General features: G+C 38.0%; 1 protein-coding gene across 6 annotated transcripts in view; it reads left to right on the forward strand.

The window, feature by feature from the left end:
• The window catches only part of PTPRC (protein tyrosine phosphatase receptor type C), a 118,478-nt gene extending 104,139 nt beyond the window's left edge, over positions 1 to 14,339 (forward strand). For all 6 annotated transcript variants that reach the window (XM_057728488.1, XM_057728490.1, XM_057728485.1 and 3 more), the window contains 8 exons: positions 888 to 1,037; positions 4,926 to 5,016; positions 6,332 to 6,465; positions 7,643 to 7,777; positions 9,385 to 9,507; positions 9,725 to 9,903; positions 11,407 to 11,542; positions 13,014 to 14,339. In XM_057728488.1, coding sequence (XP_057584471.1) covers positions 888 to 1,037; positions 4,926 to 5,016; positions 6,332 to 6,465; positions 7,643 to 7,777; positions 9,385 to 9,507; positions 9,725 to 9,903; positions 11,407 to 11,542; positions 13,014 to 13,289 — 1,224 coding nt within the window. In that variant the 3' untranslated portion in view covers positions 13,290 to 14,339. The remainder of the gene's footprint in view (positions 1 to 887; positions 1,038 to 4,925; positions 5,017 to 6,331; positions 6,466 to 7,642; positions 7,778 to 9,384; positions 9,508 to 9,724; positions 9,904 to 11,406; positions 11,543 to 13,013) is intronic.
• Positions 14,340 to 22,344: the final 8,005 nt, after the last annotated feature.

The following is a 22,344-nucleotide window of genomic DNA, read 5'->3' on the forward strand; positions in this document are numbered from 1 at the left end:
TGGGAATGGGCAAACACAATGTGGACAGATGGACTCTTTGCACATGCATGTTCTGCTGCAATTGACAGGGATGATCTAGATCTGTAGCTCTCCGTGTGGGTAGATGCTCCGATTAAAACAAAGAGTGAATACAGTCACCAGATGAAACATGTGCAATACAATTTGTGTAATTATTAAGAAAGAACAGAAAAATATGCAATGTTATAGATACGTAGATATTGGTGTAGAAGTATAAAAACAGATTGTCCACGAGAAAAAGAGAAATTATTTCCTGTGGAAAAATAAGATAGAGTGGAAGGGTACAGCCAAACTAGAGGTGGTGTTAAAGAGGCTTGAACTTTATCAGAAATATGTCATTTTAAAATAGTGAATTCAAATATGACAAAAGTTTAGGAGTTGTGAAATCTGGGTTTGGCATTTTATGCTTTTAAGCATAATTTTCTCTATTTTAAGAGGTTCTAGTAAACCCTTTTTAAAAAGTGTTCTATGGAATATTAACTTGCTTTTTTTCCTCTCAGATATAGTGTGAAACATTAGTTTTATATATTATTAATTTAACTTACTGACTCAATACTAGTCACAGGAGGACATAACAAATCATGTTTTTTAACTGTTAGGAATAAGATATAAGCTATGACCTACCTTGTAGATGTCTAATCTATTTACCAAGCTATTCTTTTTTTCTTGAAAAATATTCTGAGGTGGAATTGCTCATATCCCAGAGAAGCGTGAGCGCCAACTTCCAGATTATTTGAATGTTACAGATATCAGTTTTCTTTTCCATACATTGTCTCCATATGAGCAAAATTATGGGGATGTATGATTTATTTAAATGTGATTTATAGGACTTTATCAATTATTAACTATATTCTTCCTTGAAATTGCAGGCACAGTACATCTTGATCCATCAGGCCTTGGTGGAGTACAATCAGTTCGGGGAAACAGAAGTGAGCTTGTCTGAGCTACATCCGTACCTGTCTAATATCAAGAAAAGAGATCCACCCAGTGAGCCATCCCCACTGGAGGCTGAATTCCAGGTAACGGTAGTGATAACAGCAGCGCCGTTACAGGTAGCTTGAACCTCTGCCTGTTCTCCAGTGCTGTCCCATGCCCTTGACATAGTTCTTGTATTTGGGCTTTGCCAGAACATAGAGCACAGATGAGAGGACTGAGACACAGAGAGTTTGAGAGAAACGCCTGAAAGCACGCAGCTATTTCATAGGAAACTTTTTTAAACCTAGAAATCTGACTCTACAGCCAACATTTTAACCGTTCCTCATTAAGCTGGTATAAAATAAAGTGTCAAAGTAATAGTATATGGCCACAAAATTGGCCCGCCAAAGGCAGCATAGCATCTCACCTTTAAAAACTACATCTGGTTTTGGTCTGTAGAGGAAATAATTAGAGGAGTTTATGACTACTTAGGAACGTGCACTGGCTGGAGCTGTTAGACAGAAACTAAAAGGTAAATGCGCGTGTCCTCACCTATTTATCAGGCAGTTACTCTGAAAACTAACCTAGGATGTAGCTTGCTATGATTTCAGAAAGTTGGCATGGCTACCTACAAATTGCTCAGGTGTCGAAAAAATGTTTTGTAACTTTTCTCTTTCACCTATGATTTTCAGTTTATTGAATCTTTCTGTAAACTACCAAAACGGTCAATTCAGGAAGTTTCACAACAAGACCAGGAACGTGCTTTTAATCAGATGCAGAATTGTTTAATGTTTTAGATCAGAGTGGAGCTGGGGGTAGGGGTGGGAGTGGGGCTTGAGATAGTCACCAAGTAACACAATCCACCAGAAGACTGTACTGTGATGGAAAAGCTCGCAGGCTACCAGCGTGGTCTTCGGTAGAGGGGTGTTTTCTTATCTAGCTCTTTTAGCTGATAAATCAACTGCATTTAATACACTAACGCCACTATACTGCATATACACAGACACTCTTCAAAACACTTATACATTTAATTTAAACATTTGTATGTAAAATCACCTAAAAAAAGGGTAAATTCTTTGAACAAAGATGATTGAGTCTGTGCTCTGTGCCAAGTACAGTTCTAGGCACAAGAGTCAAAGTGATTTCTATGTGGACATGGGGAGTGAGCATGATCTAGACAGGTGGTGACCACAGCTCTGAGAGAAACAGTGAAATTATTCCATCTAAGCAGAAAGGGAAGCAGAAAGTGAGGGTAGAGATGGAGGTTGGTTGGTAGGTTAGTGACAGGAGGCTGAGGCAGTTCATGTCTAATTGCCTTATCTTTCTTAAGAGAGTGTGGAGTAAGATCATTGGTAGAGAATAGGGAGACGGAAGAGAGTAGGGTGAAGAACAGCTTGTGCTTGAGAAAGAACATGAAATAGTTCTATCGAAGTAGGAAAGCAATCTCACGGGCAAAGGTGGAAAGGTTGCCAGAAATCGTTGGATCCTTGAAATTTGCGGTTATGAATTTAAAGAGAATCAGTCAGTCAGTGTTTTGTTTTGTGTTTGTTTTTGTTTCCTACAGTAACATGGGAATTAGAGCTGTGTATAGTTGGGTTAAACCCATCTAAGAGTTTTTAAAGTGAAGAATTGAAGGTTGGGAGGCAAAGGCACTAAGGGTGTTTGCAAATGAATGGTACAGTGTGGAGTGTATTGGCCACAGAAAGACATGAGGCGAAAAGAGAAAGCAGTAAAAACAATGTTAAAAGGTTTGATAATGGCCATTCTGACTGGTGTGAGGTCAGAATGGCCATCATCAAAAAATCTAGAAACAATAAATGTTGGAGAGGGTGTGGAGAAAAGGGAACCCTCCTGCACTGTTGGTGGTAATGTAAGTTGGTACAGCCACTATGGAAAACAGTTTGGAGGTTCCTTAAAAAAACTAAAAATGGAACTACCATAGGATCCAGTAATCCCACTACTGGGCATATACCCAGAGAAAATCATAATCCAAAAAGAAACATGTACCATAATGTTCATTGCAGCACTATTTACAATAGCCAGGACATGGAAGCAACCTAAATGCCCATCAACAGATGAATGGATAAAGAAGATGTGGCACATATATGCAATGGAATATTACTCAGCTATAAAAAGGAATGAAATGGAGCTATATGTAATGAGGTAGATAGACCTAGAGTCTGTCATATAGAGTGAAGTAAGCCAAAAAGAGAAAAACAAATACTGTATGCTAACTCATATATACGGAATCTAAAAAAAAAAAAAAATGGTACTGATGAACCCAGTGACAGGGCAAGAATATGGATGCAGATGCAGAGAATGGACTGGAGGACACGGGGTTGGGGGGTGGGGGGCAAAGGGGAAGCTGGGACGAAGTGAGAGAGTAGCATAGACATATTTACACTACCAACTGTAAAATAGATAGCTAGTGGGAAGTTGCTGTATAACAAAGGGAGATCAACTCGAGGATGGGTGATGCCTTAGAGGGCCAGGACAGGGAGGGTGGGGGGGGAGTCATGGAAGGGAGGGAATATGGGGATATATGTATAAGTACAGCTGATTCACTTTGGTGTACTTCAAAAGCTGGTACAAGAGTGTAAAGCAATTATATTCCAATAAAGAGCTTAAAAAAAAAAGGTTTGATAAGATTCCAGATTGCTAGACTGGAGGTACTAGAATAAATGACTAGGAAGGATAGAGGTAATTTTCCATAGCAGGGATGGTAGAAATCATAGTTTTTAAGGTGATGCAATGTGTGGAATGAAACTTACAAAGGTAGAATGCAGAATGTGGATGGCTGAAGAAAAGAGAAAGAAAGTTCTAGGAGGCGGAGAGGCTGAGAGATGAAGAGACTAGAGTGTGATTTGAAACAAGGTGCCGTATTTAGTTTGAAAGGAGGCACTGTATTTTTTTTAAAACATGTGTATATAATACATATACACAGATACATATATACACACATATGTGTATAATGTGGTATAATCTTACCGTACATGATGAGCTCTCTCAATTTAGGTCATTCATGCACTTGACATTTATTTAATTTATTATTGGGAAGAGAAGGCTGCAGGCAGGGAGATCTTCCAGTAGAAACTGACCTGTAAACAGATACCTAAATGCAGAGTTAGCAGAGGGACAAAAAGGGACAAAGGTAGTCCAGGCAGAAAACACGCCTGCGAGTCTGCCAGGAGTTAAAGCATAGCTTGGCCCCTTCCGAGGCTGGAGGAAGTAGGTTTGGCCACAGTCAGGGGGACCCCGCAGGGGGCGAGGCTGCAGAGACAGTCCAGGGCATCTCCCGAGAGGCTTTCTGTGCTGTACGGATGCTGGACCCTTCCTACAATGATGGGAAGCTGCTAAACACCTGAGAGGCACGTGCTCTGTTGTGTGTCATGGAAGGATTAGAGCAAGTGAGACTGACGATAAGGAGGCCAGTGAAAAAACTGTTGATGTTTTCAAGTGAGAATGAAAGTGGATTGGACTAAGTAGGAAGAGAGAAGAGTAGAGGATTTGAGAGCTTCACCTGGAGAAATGATAGGGAAGGGGTGTGGAGGGCACAAAGGAAGGAAGTATTGATTATTCCGAGCGTGAGCCTTGTCTTCTGCAGATGCTTCATCTGGAGAATTTACTTTGCATCATTTAGAATACCTTACCATTGCTTTTGCCACATAGAGAATAATCAACATCTGTAAGGTGCTTTCAGCTTATACAAGAATGAACCATAGTATTTTGCTATTCAGCACCTCTTAACCAGGAAACATACTCTGTTATATAACTGTGTATGTTCAAACACATCATGTCAAAGTACTTAATACCTGAGTAATTAAAAAGAAAAATTCAGAAACATACTTAAAAATTGTGACCTTAGGGAATGTATGCAGATTTCACAAAACCTGATGAAATTCTTTTCTTTAGGGAGGATCTTGTGCTGCAATAATAAACTAAGCCAATACTCACATTTTAAAGAGTTTTCCTTTCTGTGTTTTTTCCCTCAGAGACTTCCTTCTTATAGAAGCTGGAGGACACAGCACATTGGGAATCAAGAAGAAAATAAGAGTAAAAACAGGAATTCTAACGTCATTCCATGTACGCAGTTTATTTTTTGTGTCAGATAAAGAGAAGCCCTCTTTTGAATTTGTTTAGTTTGAGACACACACAAACCATTTGGAAGCAAGTTTTCAACATTTGCTTGACAATAGAGAATAGTTATAGGCCATTTAAATTTTAGTTGTAGCAAATGCATTGAACCCCAAACATTTACAATAGACTTTGGAGTACAGACTATATTCTGTGTTTTCTTTGTACCAGTTAGTTCAGAAATGGGTTTTCAGAAAGACGTAACCTCTGAAGCTAGGGAGGGGGGAAAGCCAAGTCCTCTTTACCAGTTTTCTCTCATCTTCAGTTTATTGCAGTTATTTACTCCAGGGTAATTGCCAAATAACAAAATTACAGCCTTTTATTCCCTTTATGTTTTCTCTTTATCCCTTCCTTACACCAGGGAGGTTAAAAGTAGATGGGAAATATACTATAAACCATCAATCACCAAATTTAACAGATCAAAATATGCATTGTTTTCAAGACTTGAATTTTGCTATTTAAATATATGGATAGGACCACACCTGGTACACCTATAATTTTATTCATTTGCATACACTAAAACTAGCATGGAGAAAATATAACCCAAGGTAATAAGCTGGACAAACAAATAAATCAGGTCAATGCATGGTTGACCTAGTTAATTACTGAAGAGTTTCTTATGAATATAGTTTAAAATATGGAATTGATGGTGATGTAGCTAATCAGATCATTTGATCAGGTTGCTAGAAATTAAAGAAATTGAGAAACTGAGAAATTATGGACTAAATACTTTTCTTGAAATAACTTATCTGATACCCATTTTATTATGATTGTTAATTTAATGTTAATAAGATATAAAGAAAAATTAGATTTTTACCCAAGTTATGTACAAGGGTGAGTCAAAAATTATCTGCACTCTGGCTGTAGAATTTATAGAAGTTTTAATATTACTGGAGTGCAGATAATTTTTGACTCACCCTCATATTTCACTAACTTATGTATTTTTAAAACGTTTATCCATCAGAATGGTGATATCCTGTGGAAAACTAAAGTATATGCATCAAAGACTGGATAATTATATGGGACATTATGACACAGAGCTTTGTCCTGCATTTTTTCCTGGAACTTTCTTGAGATCTTCTATAAGACTTTTTAAACATAATCTGTTCATCAATAAAAAAGGAACAGGATCTCACTCCATGTAGATCAATAAATGTACATCATGCAGTCTGCCCCTTCTAAATGACCTTCTAATTTCCATGTGACAATGAAGCAGAGATTTGATTTTTGAAAGGCAGACTGACTCCTACTTTGTTTTGCGTAGATGACTTTAACAGAGTGACCCTGAAGCACGAACTGGAAATGAGCAAGGAGAGTGACCACGACTCGGATGAGTCCTCTGACGATGACAGTGACACGGAGGAGACCAGCAAATACATCAACGCCTCCTTTGTCATGGTAGGTCCTTACACTTCCAAAACCCAAGGTCTAGCTCTAAAAAATATACGCACGTTGTCAAGGCCATGCATTAAGTGATTTTATGAAAGAATGACGAGCTTGACCATAACTATGTATCGACTGACATGAAAGCTTCCATTTTTAATAGCATAGCTTCTTGTATTACCACACTTAGATGTGGTAATGAGTGATATAAAACAAAACCATGCTATTAGTTACAATTTATGACAATTATGACTGTAATATAATTTGAAAAATAACGAAATTTCAGCAGAAGCAAGTATTTGAAAATGTTTATACTTACTTAGATACCCAAATTGTAAGCAAATTCAAATTTGCATATTTGTATAAAAACTATTCATTCAGATTATCTGAATGTTTGAGTCTGTGTCACATGCCTTTTGTTTTTAATACACTGAGAATTCAAACAAGGAACTTTTAATAGTTCAGTGAATACTTTTTGAGTGTACAGTAAGCTGGATTTATTTCTTTCCCCAATTTTCCTGAAATACATATTCATAGAATATTCATAAATTATAAAATAGCAGAAGAATATATGAGGGTGAGTCAAAAATTATCTGCACTCTAGTTATATTAAAACTTCTATAAATTCTACAGCCAGAGTGTGGATAATTTTTGACTCACCCTCGTAGAAACACAACTTAGAGACATGATGAAGGTAATTTGAAAAGTTTATGCTTTTTTTTTTCTTACAATCACATTAAGCTTTTCAGAGGAAAAAATGGTATTTTTGGAAGGAAAAAATTGTTAGTTTTCTAAAATAGCATCTTCTAAACTTGATTTCACACTATTAGCCAAGTATTATCATTAACTACATAAGTATGTTATACGTAGATATCACATTGGTTTTTGGATCTAAGAATCACCCCCTTTCTTTCACTTTTAAAAATTGAAGTATAGTTGCTTTACAATGTTGTGTTAATTTCTGCGGTAGAGCAAAGTGACTCATATATATGTGTATATGTGTATGTAAAATCTTTTTTATATTCTTTTTCATTATGATTTATCACAGGATTGGACTTAAGAATTTTAATACTGTGTAATAGCATTGATATCAAGTTAAGTGACTATTTCCAAATGGTTATTTTAAGAATCCACTGTTCTCTCTGCAGTAGTAGTAACTGAGTCTCACCTTTTTTTGTTGTTGTTTGTTAAGAGTTATTGGAAGCCTGAAGTGATGATTGCAGCTCAGGGACCACTGAAAGAGACTATCGGTGACTTCTGGCAGATGGTATTCCAAAGAAAAGTCAAGGTGATCGTTATGCTGACAGAGCTAAAGAACGGAGACCAGGTTTGTACTTTTAAGAGTCTTTTACGTCTTTGTGTCATAATATCTGATTCTTCATTCTTGGATTCCTTACTCGGTCCCTGTACCCCAGTCCTTTGGGTCCCTCTATCACACAGTTCCATTTGTTCATTCTCCCCGTTCCCATCGAAGCGCTGGCCTCCAAAGTTTTCATCTGGGTTCTGACCGTCTCTCCTGTTTGCCCTGCACCAGCCTTGCCCACTGCTCACAGATCATCTAAGGCACAGCGATCCCAGTGCCACCGGCTGCTAAAAACAACAAAGGGCCACATTTTCTTTCCTCTTCTTTTTTTTCTCAGGATAGAAACCAAGCTCCTCAGTCTAAAATTAAAACCCTCAGTAACAGGCCTTCATGTATCTTTCCATTTTCCTCATATTTTTATGTTTTCCATACGTTCCACTCTGGACAAGTAGATTTGCTGACTGAATGTTAACACGTCATTTGTTTTCTCATCACTGACTTGATTTTCTGACATTCCATGTATCGAAACGTACCTGCTCTTCCCCTTTTGATCCTGTTCTTCTAGAGAGATAAAACTCCTGAAAATTTCTCTAAATCCTGCCTTCTTTATATCCACATAATAGTTATTGTCATAAAATCCTATAGTTGGAGGTGAACCTAAGATCTAATTTGATCTTCTGCCTAATGCCTGTTGGATGTATATGAGCTTTTCCTTAATACCTCAAAATTTTCCTGGCATTACCTCTTAGTTTTAGCACCTAGCACATTATCTGACATATGTCAAAGCTTATTTAATAAATATTCTCATAAGTATGCAATTATACTATATGCCTTCTTTTTCTCTCTTTTCCCTGGTCCCCTACTTGTACATACAAAGTAGTTTTTTATTTTTATGTTTTTTTTTTCTTTTTTAAAAAGAAATCTATGTTCAGATTTTCAGCATGGAATTCTAGCAACCTTTCCTTCATCGAAATTGGGAAAGCCAGGAAATGGAACGGGACGGGGGGCAGGACTGCCTACTGTGGTCAGCAGCTGTGGGACTGTAGCTGGTGGAGAACCGGTCGAGGAGGGAGGAGATACTTTTGTGATCCACCTGTGCTTCCGTCTGGCCCTTTGCTTAGATGTTCAGTCAACTGATACATACAAGACAGAGACGAGGCTCTGGGAGGTGCAGTCTCCTTCCCCAAGGACCCCTGGAGGGACAGGGAGACCTAAGTTATTGCAGGGGTCATGGCAAACATCAGGTCAATCCATCCATTTTGAAAAGGCGATGGTGAGGGCGTGGACGGAAGGGAGGAACAAACCTGAGACCTACAGCAGGCTTGGCAGAGCTGTTCCTGGGGTGTCCTGGCCACCTCGGCTTCCCCCAGCTTCCCTTGATTTGCACGAGGTGACACCACGTATTGGTTGAGTGGATGTCCAACATACTTCAGGTAGGTTTAAATCTTTATGAGTAGGATTCAATTTTAGAGCACAAGTTGTAATTTCAGATTTAATACAAGAGAACAGAGGGAAAAAAAGAGAAAGAGGATAGAGAGCAGAGACAAAGACAGAGAGAGGTGCTCTGAGTGCATTAAAAAGCAAGCAGAACCTTGGGCAGACGATGTTGAATCACGTTCTATCTTATCTAGGAAGCCTGCGCGCAGTACTGGGAGGAAGGAACGCAAACACATGGAGAAGTGGAAGTGCACATGATGGACACCAACCAATCTTCAGCCTACACCATCCGTGCATTTGAACTGAGACATTCCAAGGTATACAGATGATTTCAGGAGAGTGGATCTTTGGTGTAACTGATCTGGTTGAAAAATTAACATAAATCACTCTATGAACACAAGGCAACTCTATAATGTTCTCAGAATAAAATTTTTAAATGATTTAAATGAAAGTAATGGAGGAAAATGTGACTATCAATTTATCAAATAGGCTGAGCTTCACTCAAGTTCATGTTCCCTTCCCTTCTGGTTTTAGAGGAAAGATCCACGAACTGTGTACCAGTACCAATTTAATAACTGGAATGGGGAAGAGCTGCCCCCGGAACCCAAAGAATTAATCTTGATGATTCAGAATCTCAAGCAGAAACTTCCCAAGAAGAATTCCACCGAAGGGAATAAGTATCACAAGCACGCACCTCTCCTTGTTCACTGCAGGTGGGTGGGATTTGAGGGGACGTGCTGAAAATCTGCATCCTGCATGACCTCTTGGCTCCTACCTCTGGCTGAATTCGATTTCTCCTAACAGATAAAATGCATGACCACAGTGGAAGCTCTTATGGAGTCGGTCCCCCTCTCCCACGTGCTCCCACAGCCTAACTATTGTAGAAGTACAGTAGAAATAATATTTTAGTGCAACGATGTTAGGCTGTGAACCTGGAACGTCACATGTCCTGAATGAATGAATGGAAGGATGCATGGACAGATGGATGGATGGATGGATGGATGGATGGATGGATGTTGCATTTTATTTCTACTTAAGTTCATCGAGCCACTCTATTAGGTGTCAGTAGAATCCAGAGGACTGAATGCTTTGCCTCCAATAAACATCTTATTTATTAAACTGAAATCTCAATATTTAGCAACTTCGGTTTGAAACCCATCACCTGACTCTCTAAACAGACCCCAAAGGCAAAGATTTTAATAATATACATAACAATACTTGATTTGATTTCGGTTATGCAGACCCTTACCTTTCATCTGTGAGAGATAGCCACCTTAAATAAGAGATATTGAAAGAGGGATGAGATATAAAATGTTTACATAAAAAAGTTAGTAAATTAGAAATGAAAAATAGTAAAGTAAAATGAGAAACATAAATCTACCAAAGTGCTTTTTAGAATTTTTGAGAAAGCCTCATTATTATTATTAGAATTGCATACACTACGAGCAAGCCCTTAGAGAGAGATTACTTTTCAGCATTTATTTGAGTTTTCAAAGGTAAAATTTACATGGAAAGAAACCTAAAGAAGGAAAGGTCAGGCTTTAAAACTATATGTGTCTCTTAGGGGAACGGCTGAATACCTACTGTATGTTCCTTCGTTTTGTGCAATAACATAGTCTTTAAATTGAATTTTTATTATAATGTAACATACCTCTCACTTTGGTAAGTGATTTGGTTGCCCACTTTGTAATGAATGATTTCACTAGGTATCATTTTTCTACTGGTGCAGAGGTGTTAACATTTGTAAAAAACAGTGGAGAGGCAGAAGAGAGGAGAAAAAGCATGTGGTTTAGTAATTTACAAAATATCAGATCCAGTATTTCTGGTTTTGTCAGTTTCTGGCCATGCCTTTATCTTCCCTAAACCTCAATATCCTCAGCATCCTGTCAAGTTGGTATTATGATATTTGGCCTAACAATTTCAGGTGTAAATTAAAGTGCATTATAATCAGTAAAGTACTAAACAGAAGAAAGTATATTTTTAAAGCCTAAGGCAAGTATTTTTTAAACTAAAGGACTTTTACATTCCCAAGTTGAAAAACATTTGTGAAAAACATGCATTTGGGAGAAATGTTTTGCTCCTAAGAGACTGGAATAAAATAATTACACTAAACATGAAGCAAAGAATGTATTCTTGTCTCTCTTTCAATTTTTATTCCGATTTCACTTTCTCCATAAAGCGTACATTTTTTTTTTAATCTTTTCTTCCTTTTATAGAGATGGATCTCAGCAAACAGGGATATTTTGTGCTTTGTTAAATCTCTTGGAAAGTGCAGAAACAGAAGAAGTGATAGATGTTTTTCAAGCAGTCAAATCTCTACGCAAAGCTAGGCCGGGAATGATTCCCACGTTTGTAAGTGTACCTCACCATTGCTTTTTTTAATGTTTTGCATCTTTATTTTGACAATTTCTTCTCTCTCCTTCCCTCCCCTCCCCCTCCTCTCCTTTCCGTTGCTTCTTTTCTATTGACTTTTCTAGTCTTCTCTTTGAAATTCCATTTGACGTGATCATTCACACTGAATTGTTATCAGTATAAATCCGAGAGCTAATTGGAGTTTGCCAGCAATTTGTAGTGATGGTTCATGAAGAACATTTTTTTAAAAGCTCATGAATTCCCTCATTCCCCCCACCTTTAATCCTTTATCAGTTTGTGCTGCTGTGTAGAAAACCACCCCAAAACTTAGAAACTGAAAGAGAGCAGGATTTATTATAATCAGGAGCCCGTTTGATCCGTTGACTAGTTCTGCTGATCCCATCAGGCTTAGCAACCTGGACCAGGCTACTCACTTGTCTGCTGCCACTGACGTGCCCGCTGGGACTTGGCTTGTCCAGAAGGACCTCGACTGCCACTAGGCTGGCACTTAGCTGTGGCAACAGGGCTGAGTGGATCCCATGTCTCTCCTCAGCCAGAAGCTTAACCTGACACGTTCCCATAAAGGCAGTGGAGTTCCTGGAGGCAGGGAGAGACCCCTTGGCGCCCAGGCTTGGGACTGGCACGCGCCTTCCTCTGAATTTTCTTACCTGAACAAGTCACAAAGCCAGCTCAGGTGTAGGGCATGAGGACACAGACTCAGCCTTTGCTCAAAGGGCGTGAAAGTCACCTTGCAAAGAGGTGTGGATACAGAGAAGATAATCAGTGGACACTGTCGTAATCAATCTAGGTTGTGTCCCTTGTAAGTGGGAGCGACCGCAGACGGTGGTCTGGGACTTAGAAACGCGTCACAGTGTACACTTAACTACTCACTCAAACATAGGCAGCTTTTCCTTGTGTATGACCTTGGGCTTGCATGTATTGATGTTAAAAGTATATTGAGTGCCTACTATGTGCTTTCGCCATTAAGAGACTCACTGTTTAGTGTGAGGAAAAGGCACAGATTTATTAAACAATGTAGTAAGGGAAACGGCAGAGAAATTATTAGAAACGCATGAATGAGGGCACTGAATGTGACCAAGTGTATCAGACTGGCTTCCTGAAGCAGGTGACTCCTATCTGATGCTAAATGATGTGCAGGCGTGAACCAAGAGGGTGGGCACCAAAAATGGCTTCCTGTGCGAAGGCTTAGGAGGGAGACACCACCGCACGGCCCACGAGGGGACCAGATGCCAGGTTGGTGTGGCTACGAGGTAAGTTCTGAAGGTTATCCTGCAGCCAGGCCTTTAGAACCGTAAGGAGAGTAAACCATTTCAAATGTTCTTTTTATGAAAACACACGAGAATCGCTTTCCATCACTCAGGTCTTCCACGAGTAAATGACTAAGTCTTGCTAATTTTCATCGGATGTAGAAATAATGACATAAACCTCTTTTATGTAATTCCTTTATTAGGAGCAGTACCAATTCCTGTATGACGTCATTGCTAGCACCTACCCTGCGCAGAACGGACAGGTAAAGAAAAACAGCCACCAGGAAGATAAAATTGAATTTGATAATGAAGTGGACAAAGGGGAGCAGGATGCTAATTGCGTGAGTCCACCTGATGCCCTGGATAAGACCCCTGAAGGAACCCAAGAGGGTGAAGATTCCAAACCCCCGAGTGGCCCTGAGGGCCCGGAACGTCCCGCCAATGGTCCCGCGAGTCCAGTTTTAACTCAGAGTGCATAGGAAAAGACAAACATAGAGCAACTCAAAACCCCACATTAAATTTTATTTCTATTTTTCTAGAACTAAAAAGGCAAAATAGATATACAATGGCTGAACGAAGTGCATGGACCAGTATCTGTGGGAAGTTTCTATTTTACAACTGTAGAAAAATATTTAAGACAGTTTTGCTGAAGCATTTTGTACAGTCTTAGGCTTATTTTGTTTTATCCATCATTCAGCAAAAAACAACTTCTTTGTAGTCTTTGTGTGTGTGTGTGTGTGTGTGTGTGTGTGACAGAGTGACAGAGACAGACAGACAGAAACGAGAGAGAGAAAGAGGATGCTTTCAAGTAAATCTAAATGCTCTTGAGAAATTTTGCCTTCTTGGATTTTTTTTTTTTTTTGAAGAAAAATAACATTTTATACTGGAAATATTAACTTTGCTCAAAGATTCTATTTTTTTAAATCATAATTGGTGTGTGGGCTCTGTGTGAGAATAACTTGTATGTTTCTAGAATGCCCTCAAGATGGCCTCCTTGTTCTACTGAAATATATCTTATAGTTTACTCTTTTACTTCTAGAGATAGGCATAAAAGTAGTGTGTGTGTATAGTTACTACAAGAAAGTTAACTCAATTAACATTTGGAAATCTTATATTCCATATGTTAGCATTTAGTGTGATGTTTCAAGCTTATTTAATCTAATTTAAAATTTCAAGAACGCCGACCTTATCTTCATGTGGTGTTTACAGTTTTGCAACATGGGTTATCCTCTGTATAATATATGACATTCATTGCTTGATACTTTTGACCCCAAATTATGTGTTTGTTACAATTGAGCTTAAATAAACATCTTTAAACAAGTGCAATTTATATTCAATCCTTAGAACAAAAATGGAGATGTATTTGTTCCAAATACATATGAAGCCTAACGTAGCTATTTTTATTGATATGAGATATATAATATTGCATATGCATATTTTTCATGGTAAAGTTTGTCCTCGTCTTTCACTGAAGTGTGTTTACTTTGAATTTCTCAAATGTTTATACTGCTTTCACTGGGGGTTGACAACAACAATAAAATCCAATCATTCTCTCTTCTTGTACATAATACATTGTGTCACATGTTCATATATGAATTATGTAAGTGCACTGAAATATAGGCTTATGAAATTAAGATTTGTAGAACAGCTCTATAGGTTTCATTTTTTTTAAAGATCTATAGTCTAATCATTGTTTGGGACCTAGAAGAAAATCAAGGAAAGGTAACAAACAAAACTCCTTGTATTGAATTCTGCACCAGTTTATTACATTGGTCACGCACTACCTCTAAGTCGGCTTGGTGTCCTACATCTTCATTCTCCTAATTGAGTGTAACTGTCTCAGCTGTACATCCTCAGTTGTTTTCCACTCAACTCACATTTGTCTTGTGTTCATCCTTCTAATTCTTTTATTATTATACACACAAAATTAGCAATAAATCTTTACATTACTGTATAGTACTTTTCCGTGAACATATGAAAAGAAGTGAATTTTCGTATGAAGCCGTAGTTTCTAATGTACCTTGTTTACTTACATCTCTCCTGGCTGATAAAGAAAGGGGGATGGGAGTCATCAGCTATGAGCCCCAGAAAGAAAACCTGCGTTTACCTCTCTCATTACTCATTCAAACAACCTGCCTCAGTTTCTCCAGTGGAAACTCCATCAGTTTCCATTTACTAGATAATGTAGTTAAAATTTAGTCTCAGATTCAGTAGACTTGCGTTATATGTGTCTACTTTTTCTGTGAACTTTTTCAAAATGCAAACAGCAAAAGTTCTAAACTTTTAAAATTTTTTTATTAAAATATGGTTGACTTACAATGTTGTGTTAGTTTCAGGTATACTGCAAAGACTCTTTTCAGATTCTTTTCCCTTGTAGGTTATTACAATATATTGAGTAGAGTTCCCTGTGCTATATGGTAGGGCCTTGTTTATCTATTTCATATACAGTAGTGTGTATATGTTAATCCCAAACTCCTAATTTATCCCTCTCCTCACCTTTGAAAGTTCTAAATTTTAACTAATCTACAAGTAAAGTTTTTATTTAGAGGTTTCAGCTGCAAGTGACATCTTCAAAATGTGGATGTTGTGTGTTTTAAATGTGTATTTTCCCCTTGAGTCTATCCTTTCGAGAAGACACAAAATAAAAATTTAGAAAATAGAGCAAGGGTAATTTCTATTAGTTTAACAGGAGCAAGCTAGAAACATTCTTTTCTTCTGCACACGAGAAGTTGGGGTAAAGGACGAGATGGAGGAGCGGTTATTCAGAAGTTCCATTACTCTATGAGAACATGCACCACTCAGAAGCTGGGGCCCATTGCGCTAGAAGTAGAATTATATGTCTATGACTTTTATCTTGAAAAGTAAAACAATATGTGAATTATAGACCCACGTCTATGACTACAGTTTGCATTCCTAGGGAATCTGTCATGAGATATAAAAAATTCAATTTATAAAGTTTGGAGCTACCATTAGTAATGCCAAGACCTAGTCAGAAAAATTAAGCAAAAAGTTCCAACTTAATAAACCCTGGTACATTTTAGGGATAAAGTTTGGATTCCATTATATATTTATGAGGCAGAAAGAGTCTATGTTATGTTTCTCTTAGAGTTTGTTTATTTTATTTCTGGTACCAGAATTCATTGGGAATAAAAGATATAAATACTTAGTATTCTCAAAATTCAGCTCCCACGACAGTAATATTTTACATCTGACAAATGAATATTTGCAGAAAAGAAACATACATTTTAATATCTCTCTACAATGGTAAAACTGTATGAAGTGATTTGCTAAATGTGTTTGCAATGATAATTTTTTAAATGTAAGCTTTTAGCTTTTACTCAGAACTCTCATGCTTATACAGTGAAATCTTCATATCTATTTTTGCTCTTTTCCAGCTAAAACATTGAATATGAAGTTTATTATTTCTTATAATTAACTAGGACTGATCTTAATTTTTAATTTACACTGGAGATTTGTTATAAAATGTTCTCATAGCGCTATATTAGATCTATGTAAGTGAGTGGTAATTGCCCTGGCTAATTGCAACGTGTTTCTTGATATGAAGAACTTCAAAATGCACAATTTCAAAGGAAAAGAGTATCTGCTCAAATGAGTAGAAAAGGCCGTACTTTTGTTCTCTTGTATAAATTTTACAATTGGAAGGATCTAAAGGTTCTTCAAAGAGACAAATTCAAAACGGAGATTTTTTTCATTTCCTATTTTGGGTGAAAAGATTTATTCTGCTAAAGGTCCATTTTCTTTGATCGTTCTTTGTAAACCTCTTTACATTTCTCTTTGCATTTTCTTGGTTCAATACTAACTGAATCAAACGGTATATATCCCTGTATCATTTCTTAATAAATAAAAATACTATTACTATAATAACGAACATTTACTGAGGCATAATTCATGCCAGGTATTTTATTTATTTTATCTGCACTTGTTTCTCAAGACAAGTTTTATGCAGTATATACTCAATATCTCCATTTTGTAGATGAGGAAGTGAGTGTTAGAAACATTTGGTGCCTGGCCTGTTACAACACATCTGGTAAGTGACAGACTCAGGATTTGAACCAGCTCTTCCTGGCACCATAGGCTGTGTTTACAATCTTCTGCTCTTCTGCCTTCCTGAGTATCAACTTTGGGAAAAAACAGTCTAAACTTATTTTCTGCCTTTTCTTTATCCCGTGATTAAAACAAAAACAAAAACAAAACCACGTGTAATATATGCTCTCAATAACGCTGTACGATGTAGTAAGCTTAGCTGACCGCACAACATTGAAGTTATTATACAAAAATAAACACTCTTAAACACCCCTGGGAAAGGATTGTTTTCGTAATGTGTATAAACAAAGATCACCTCATCACCAAAGTGAGTGCCAGGAAATAAAACCCAACGATAAATCACAAATGTCCTTGTTCCATTGTCTCTCAGTTTGGTAATCAGAACAAGATCTTACTGTTCAGATCACATTTCAGTAGGTTTGTCAGAGGACCCGTCAATCAGTATTTGAAACACATTAACAGGGACTATAACATGCAAACCACATTTGTGGAGAATATGACTCATTCCCTGTCCCTGGTGAGTGAGTCCAAGGGAACTCGGGTCTTCTAACCTAGTCGTCCCCAAACCTAGGATGCCAGGAACCTGGACGTGGACTTCCTGTGTAAAAGAGCACAGGTACTTCTCTCTAGGAAAACCAAGACTTTTCTTGCCTCTTATGCACCTTTTACCTTAGGAATAGTGGGACCTCTGGGATTATTACGTTTAATTTTCCAGGAAAGGAGAACTTGTTGGACTCAATAGTACCTCTCAGGTATAACAGACAAATCCCACCGGTAGAGGCTGATGACCTGTCAGAGAATAGAAATATTCTCTTGAATTTTTATGCATTGTGTCATCTTTTTTTTTTTTTTGGGGCACATGGGCTTAGTTGCTCCATGGCATGTGGGATCTTCCTGGAGCTGGGATTGAACCCGTGACCTCTGCATTGTCAGGTAGATTCTTAACCACTGCGCCACCTAGGAAGCCCCTGCATTGTGTCATCTTAACATGTGCACTCTGCGAGGCGAGGAGAAGGTGTGGCAGAAGGGAGGAAAAAGGTCTGCCCACTGTCAATATTTGGGATGAAAGATGGGATGGAGTTGAGTTGCCCACAGAACTTGTCCCCCGCTGGTTAGCACAGGCTGGACGAAGGGATTCCCTCAAGATGTTCTTAGATAAGATGTGCTGGGAATTTTTCCTGGTCATCCATACTTCAGATTTTTCCTTCGTCCAGACTAAATGACCCCTCGTGAGTTACAACGCAGGACTTTTGCCGTGTGAGTTATACAATAGAGAGGAGAGAATTGAATTATTACATCTATAAGAGTTTGACCTGTAGTAAATCACATTATGAAAGGGTTTCCATTTATATTTATTTGCTTTCATTGCATTGACAACCTAAAGACAGGGATGGGAAACAAAGGATATGCAGAAGATTTAAAACTAAAAGTTTGGGGGACTTCCCTCCTGGTGCAGTGGTTAGGAATCCACCTGCCAATGCAGGGGACATGGGTTCGATCCCTGGTCTGGGAAGATCCCACATGCTGTGGTGCAACTAAGCCCGTGCACCACGACTACTGAAGCCCATGCACCTAGAGGCCGTGTGCCTAGAGCCCGTGAGCCACAGGAGAAGCCACTGCAATGAGAAGCCTGTGCACAGCAATGAAGAGTAGCCCGGACTCCACAACTACAGAAAACCCATGTGCAACAACAAAGACCCAATGCAGCCAATAAATTTTAAAAATTAAAAAAAAGTTTGGATATTTTTGTCATAATTTTGGAGGGGGGCTGGGAGGAATTGGGAGGTTGGGATTGACATATATATATACTCCTGATGCTATGTGTAAAATAACCAATGAGAATCTGCTGTAAGCACAGGGAACTCTACTCCGTGCTCTGCGGTGGCCTAAATGGGAAGGAAATCTAAAAAAGAGGGGATATATGTATACACAGAGCTGATTCACTTTGCTGTACAGCAGAAAATGACACAAGGCTGTAAAGCAACTATACTCCAATAAAAATTTATAAACAAAGAAATATGTAAAAAACTAAACTTACTCAATGGCCATCTAGTTTCTGCTTTGAGTTGCTTTGAATTGACTCGGAGGATAAATCTCCCAGTTTCTTATACATTGCATTGGATCTTCATAGACAATAGCAAAGAACAACTCGCTAGCTATTTAAGGTAACAGTTCTGTGGAACATTGTAGCAATGGCTATTTTCACATCTTTTTTTAAAAACGTGTTTTTCTCTCCCTTACCCTAGTCTTTCTCAGGGGATGCACTCTGATTAGGTTACAAGTTTTAATAATCCATCAGATCTTTGTCCGAGAAGCTTCATCTTGACATTTCTCCCACTGTCTTGGAATGTCTAACGATCCTAAAGAACTCTGCATCCCTCTTGGAGGACACAAGTCACCACAAGGGATCAGAGCTAGCTCAACATCTAAGGAGCACTTTTTCCTCATAGCCGGAGGCATGCGAATTGTGAGAGAAAATACATATCAGTGATGTAAAGGCAGCACACTTTAGTCCGGATTTTTCAGTGTGTGTGCAAGTATGTGCGTTTCCCCTAAGACAGTCTAGTGTTTCTCATCTGAGCTCACAGTCGGTTTTAGTTTTATAAAATGACTTCTTAAATGAAACAAGTTATTTTTGTAAATAAAGCAGGCTTTGGCAGTTTTCTCTGTTTAAAGTAGCATTAAATCATGGAAGTCAAATTTCTCTTTGATGAGAGTCAGTGGTAAATAAACTATTTGTTCTTGCAAGAGGTAGCAAAATATTTACTCACGATTTAAATGCAGGAAGTTAAAAAAGGTCAAAATCAGCCAAATCAATGACAAGGGTAGTCAAATTACTAAAATCTGCTGTTTCTCCCTATAGATTTTATAGTATGTTTTAATTCAGTGCCCTGTAGTCATTCAGAGAACATGTGAATTTCAGAAAGAAAATCAACCCTACATTCATACAATGTTGAAGGAAGAGATTAATGTTATGTAGCATTTCAAGATGATGCACTTTGTATGTAATTCATTATTTAATGTAATTCTAAATTTACATATTTACATATGGAGATTTACATATAAGATATCATTCTGGGAATATTATCTGAGATTTGTGTTTTATGTAGTAGCTGAAATTATTACAAGTGAAAGACATGCTTTGATATGAATTTTTACAAAAGGAAACAAAAGGAAAATAAAACTGGGTATGATCTGGAATTTCCAGTTACCCCGTGGAGAACTCGAGTCCTCTTCGCATCCCGGTCCTCTTCCCCTTTCTGTGCACTCACGTCACATACTCGTCAGCAGGATAACCAGTTCCTGCCACCACCTGGGCCACCAGCCCTCCTGCCCTACCGACAATTGTCTGCATTGGTTCAGATTTCTCCTATCCCTGTTCCCACTTCCGCACCTGTAGCTTCTCTGCTTGGCCTACTATTATTTTTAAAAACTTTTAGTGTAGGAGCGTTCCTTTTTCTCCACATCCTGTCCAGTATTTTTTTGTAAACTTTGTGATGATGGCCATTCTGACCAGTGTGAGGTGGTACCTCACTGTAGTTTTGAGTCACATTTCTCTAATAATTAGCGATGTAAATTGGTACAGCTACTATGGAGAGCAGTTCTTTAGAAAGTTAAAGATAGAGTTACCATATGATCCTGCAATCCCACTCCTGGGCATACCTCTGGAGAAAACCACAATTTGAAAAGACACACGCACCCCAGTGTTCATAGTAGCACTATTTACAACAGCCAAGACATGGAAGCAACAACCTAAATGTCCAATGACAGAGGAATGGCTAAAGATGTGGTACATATGTACAATGGAATATTACTCAGCCATAAAAAAGAGTGAAATAATGCCATTTGCAGTAATGTGGATGGACCTAGAGATGATCACACTAAGGGAAGTAAGCTATACAGAGAAAGAAGAATACATATGATATCACTTAAATGTGGAAGCCAAAGAAATGACACAAGTGAACTTATATACGAAACAGAAACAGACCCACAGACATAGAAAACAAACACGGTTACCAAAGGGGAAAGAGGGGGATCAATGATGAGTTTGGGATTAACATATACACACTAATATATATCAGATAAGCAACAAGGACCTACTGTACAGCACAAGGAACTATACTCCATGTCTTGTAATAACCTATAATGGAAAAGAATCTGAAGAAGAATATATATTCTTTGATATATATACCACTGAACCACTTTGCTGTACACCTGAAACAAGCACAACATTGTAAATCAGCTCTGCTCCAATCAGAAAATACTTACCTACTGGCACCGATAGATATGGGTGATTCCAAACTTGGCCCAGGACCACAACATGGTGGGTGCTTATTTTCCTTCACCAGCCTCCTTAGTGCTCTTCCCAACTCAAGCATCTCCATGGCTGCTACTTCCATCAGATGCCATTGACTCATTCATTAACAACAAAGATAGAAGCCACGCACTTAAATTTCTTATTATGCATTTAAAAATATATTCCTATCCTTATCGTACTCACTCTCCTGCTCAGAAGGGGTTTCCCTTACACTTTACCAAGCCAAACTCCTCCTCTGTGGTCTTTATGTTTTTTGTTTTTTTTTAAATAAGTTTCGTTTTATAAAATTGACATGTTCTTACTACATGAAAGCAAGCAATATAGAAAAGCACCAATAAAAATTAAAAATCACCCCAAAGCCAATCAAAAATTGGTCAAAGGAGAATCAAGTTCACAGAACAAGAACTGTGAAACGCCTAAACACAGAGATGCTCAATCTCACTCACATGACAGAGATGCAAATTAAGATGACACTGACATGGCCATTCCTATGGGGAGCTACACGGGAGCTCTGGGCACTGAGGACCCTCAGGATTTCACCAGACCTAGAGCGGGGCAACATGGCATCAGCTATCAAATTTATAGATGCATTTCCATATCTGCCTAGAAACCCCACATCTCCAGATTTCCTTCCAGAAATAGCTATACAGTTACAAAATGTCACGTGTACAAATTATTGCATTTTTTATGAAGCTGGAAATTATTAGAAACAATGCAAGTGTCCATCTATAGGCTTCTGGAATAACCTGGAATGTTATGTACTTACCTGTTGGGGCTGGTGGGGTTGGTAACATGGGTAGGAGCCTGTAAATCTTAGCATAACTGTTTGAATTTTAAACTGTGAATCCATTACCTTGTTGAAAAACGTTTAAAATTTTAAAAGTCCCAAACTGAACTTTCAAAATAAACATTATATTTTGGTGAATATTATACTAGTCATGTCTCCATATATAGAGCGGTTACCAAGAGAGGGAAAGAGAAAGGGAAGGAGGGAGGGAGGGTAGAAGGTCAAAATAAACAAGGATTTTTTTTACATTAGAAAAAATGTGGAACAATTTATAAAAACATAAAAATTTGAAAATATAAATCAAAATATAGATTTTTTTTATTTTTTAAGGATTATGTTTAATCCAGTTGAATTTGCTGAAAAA

The sequence above is a fragment of the Hippopotamus amphibius genome, chromosome 3 (assembly GCF_030028045.1).
Source record: "Hippopotamus amphibius kiboko isolate mHipAmp2 chromosome 3, mHipAmp2.hap2, whole genome shotgun sequence".
Taxonomy (NCBI): Eukaryota; Metazoa; Chordata; class Mammalia; order Artiodactyla; family Hippopotamidae; genus Hippopotamus; species Hippopotamus amphibius.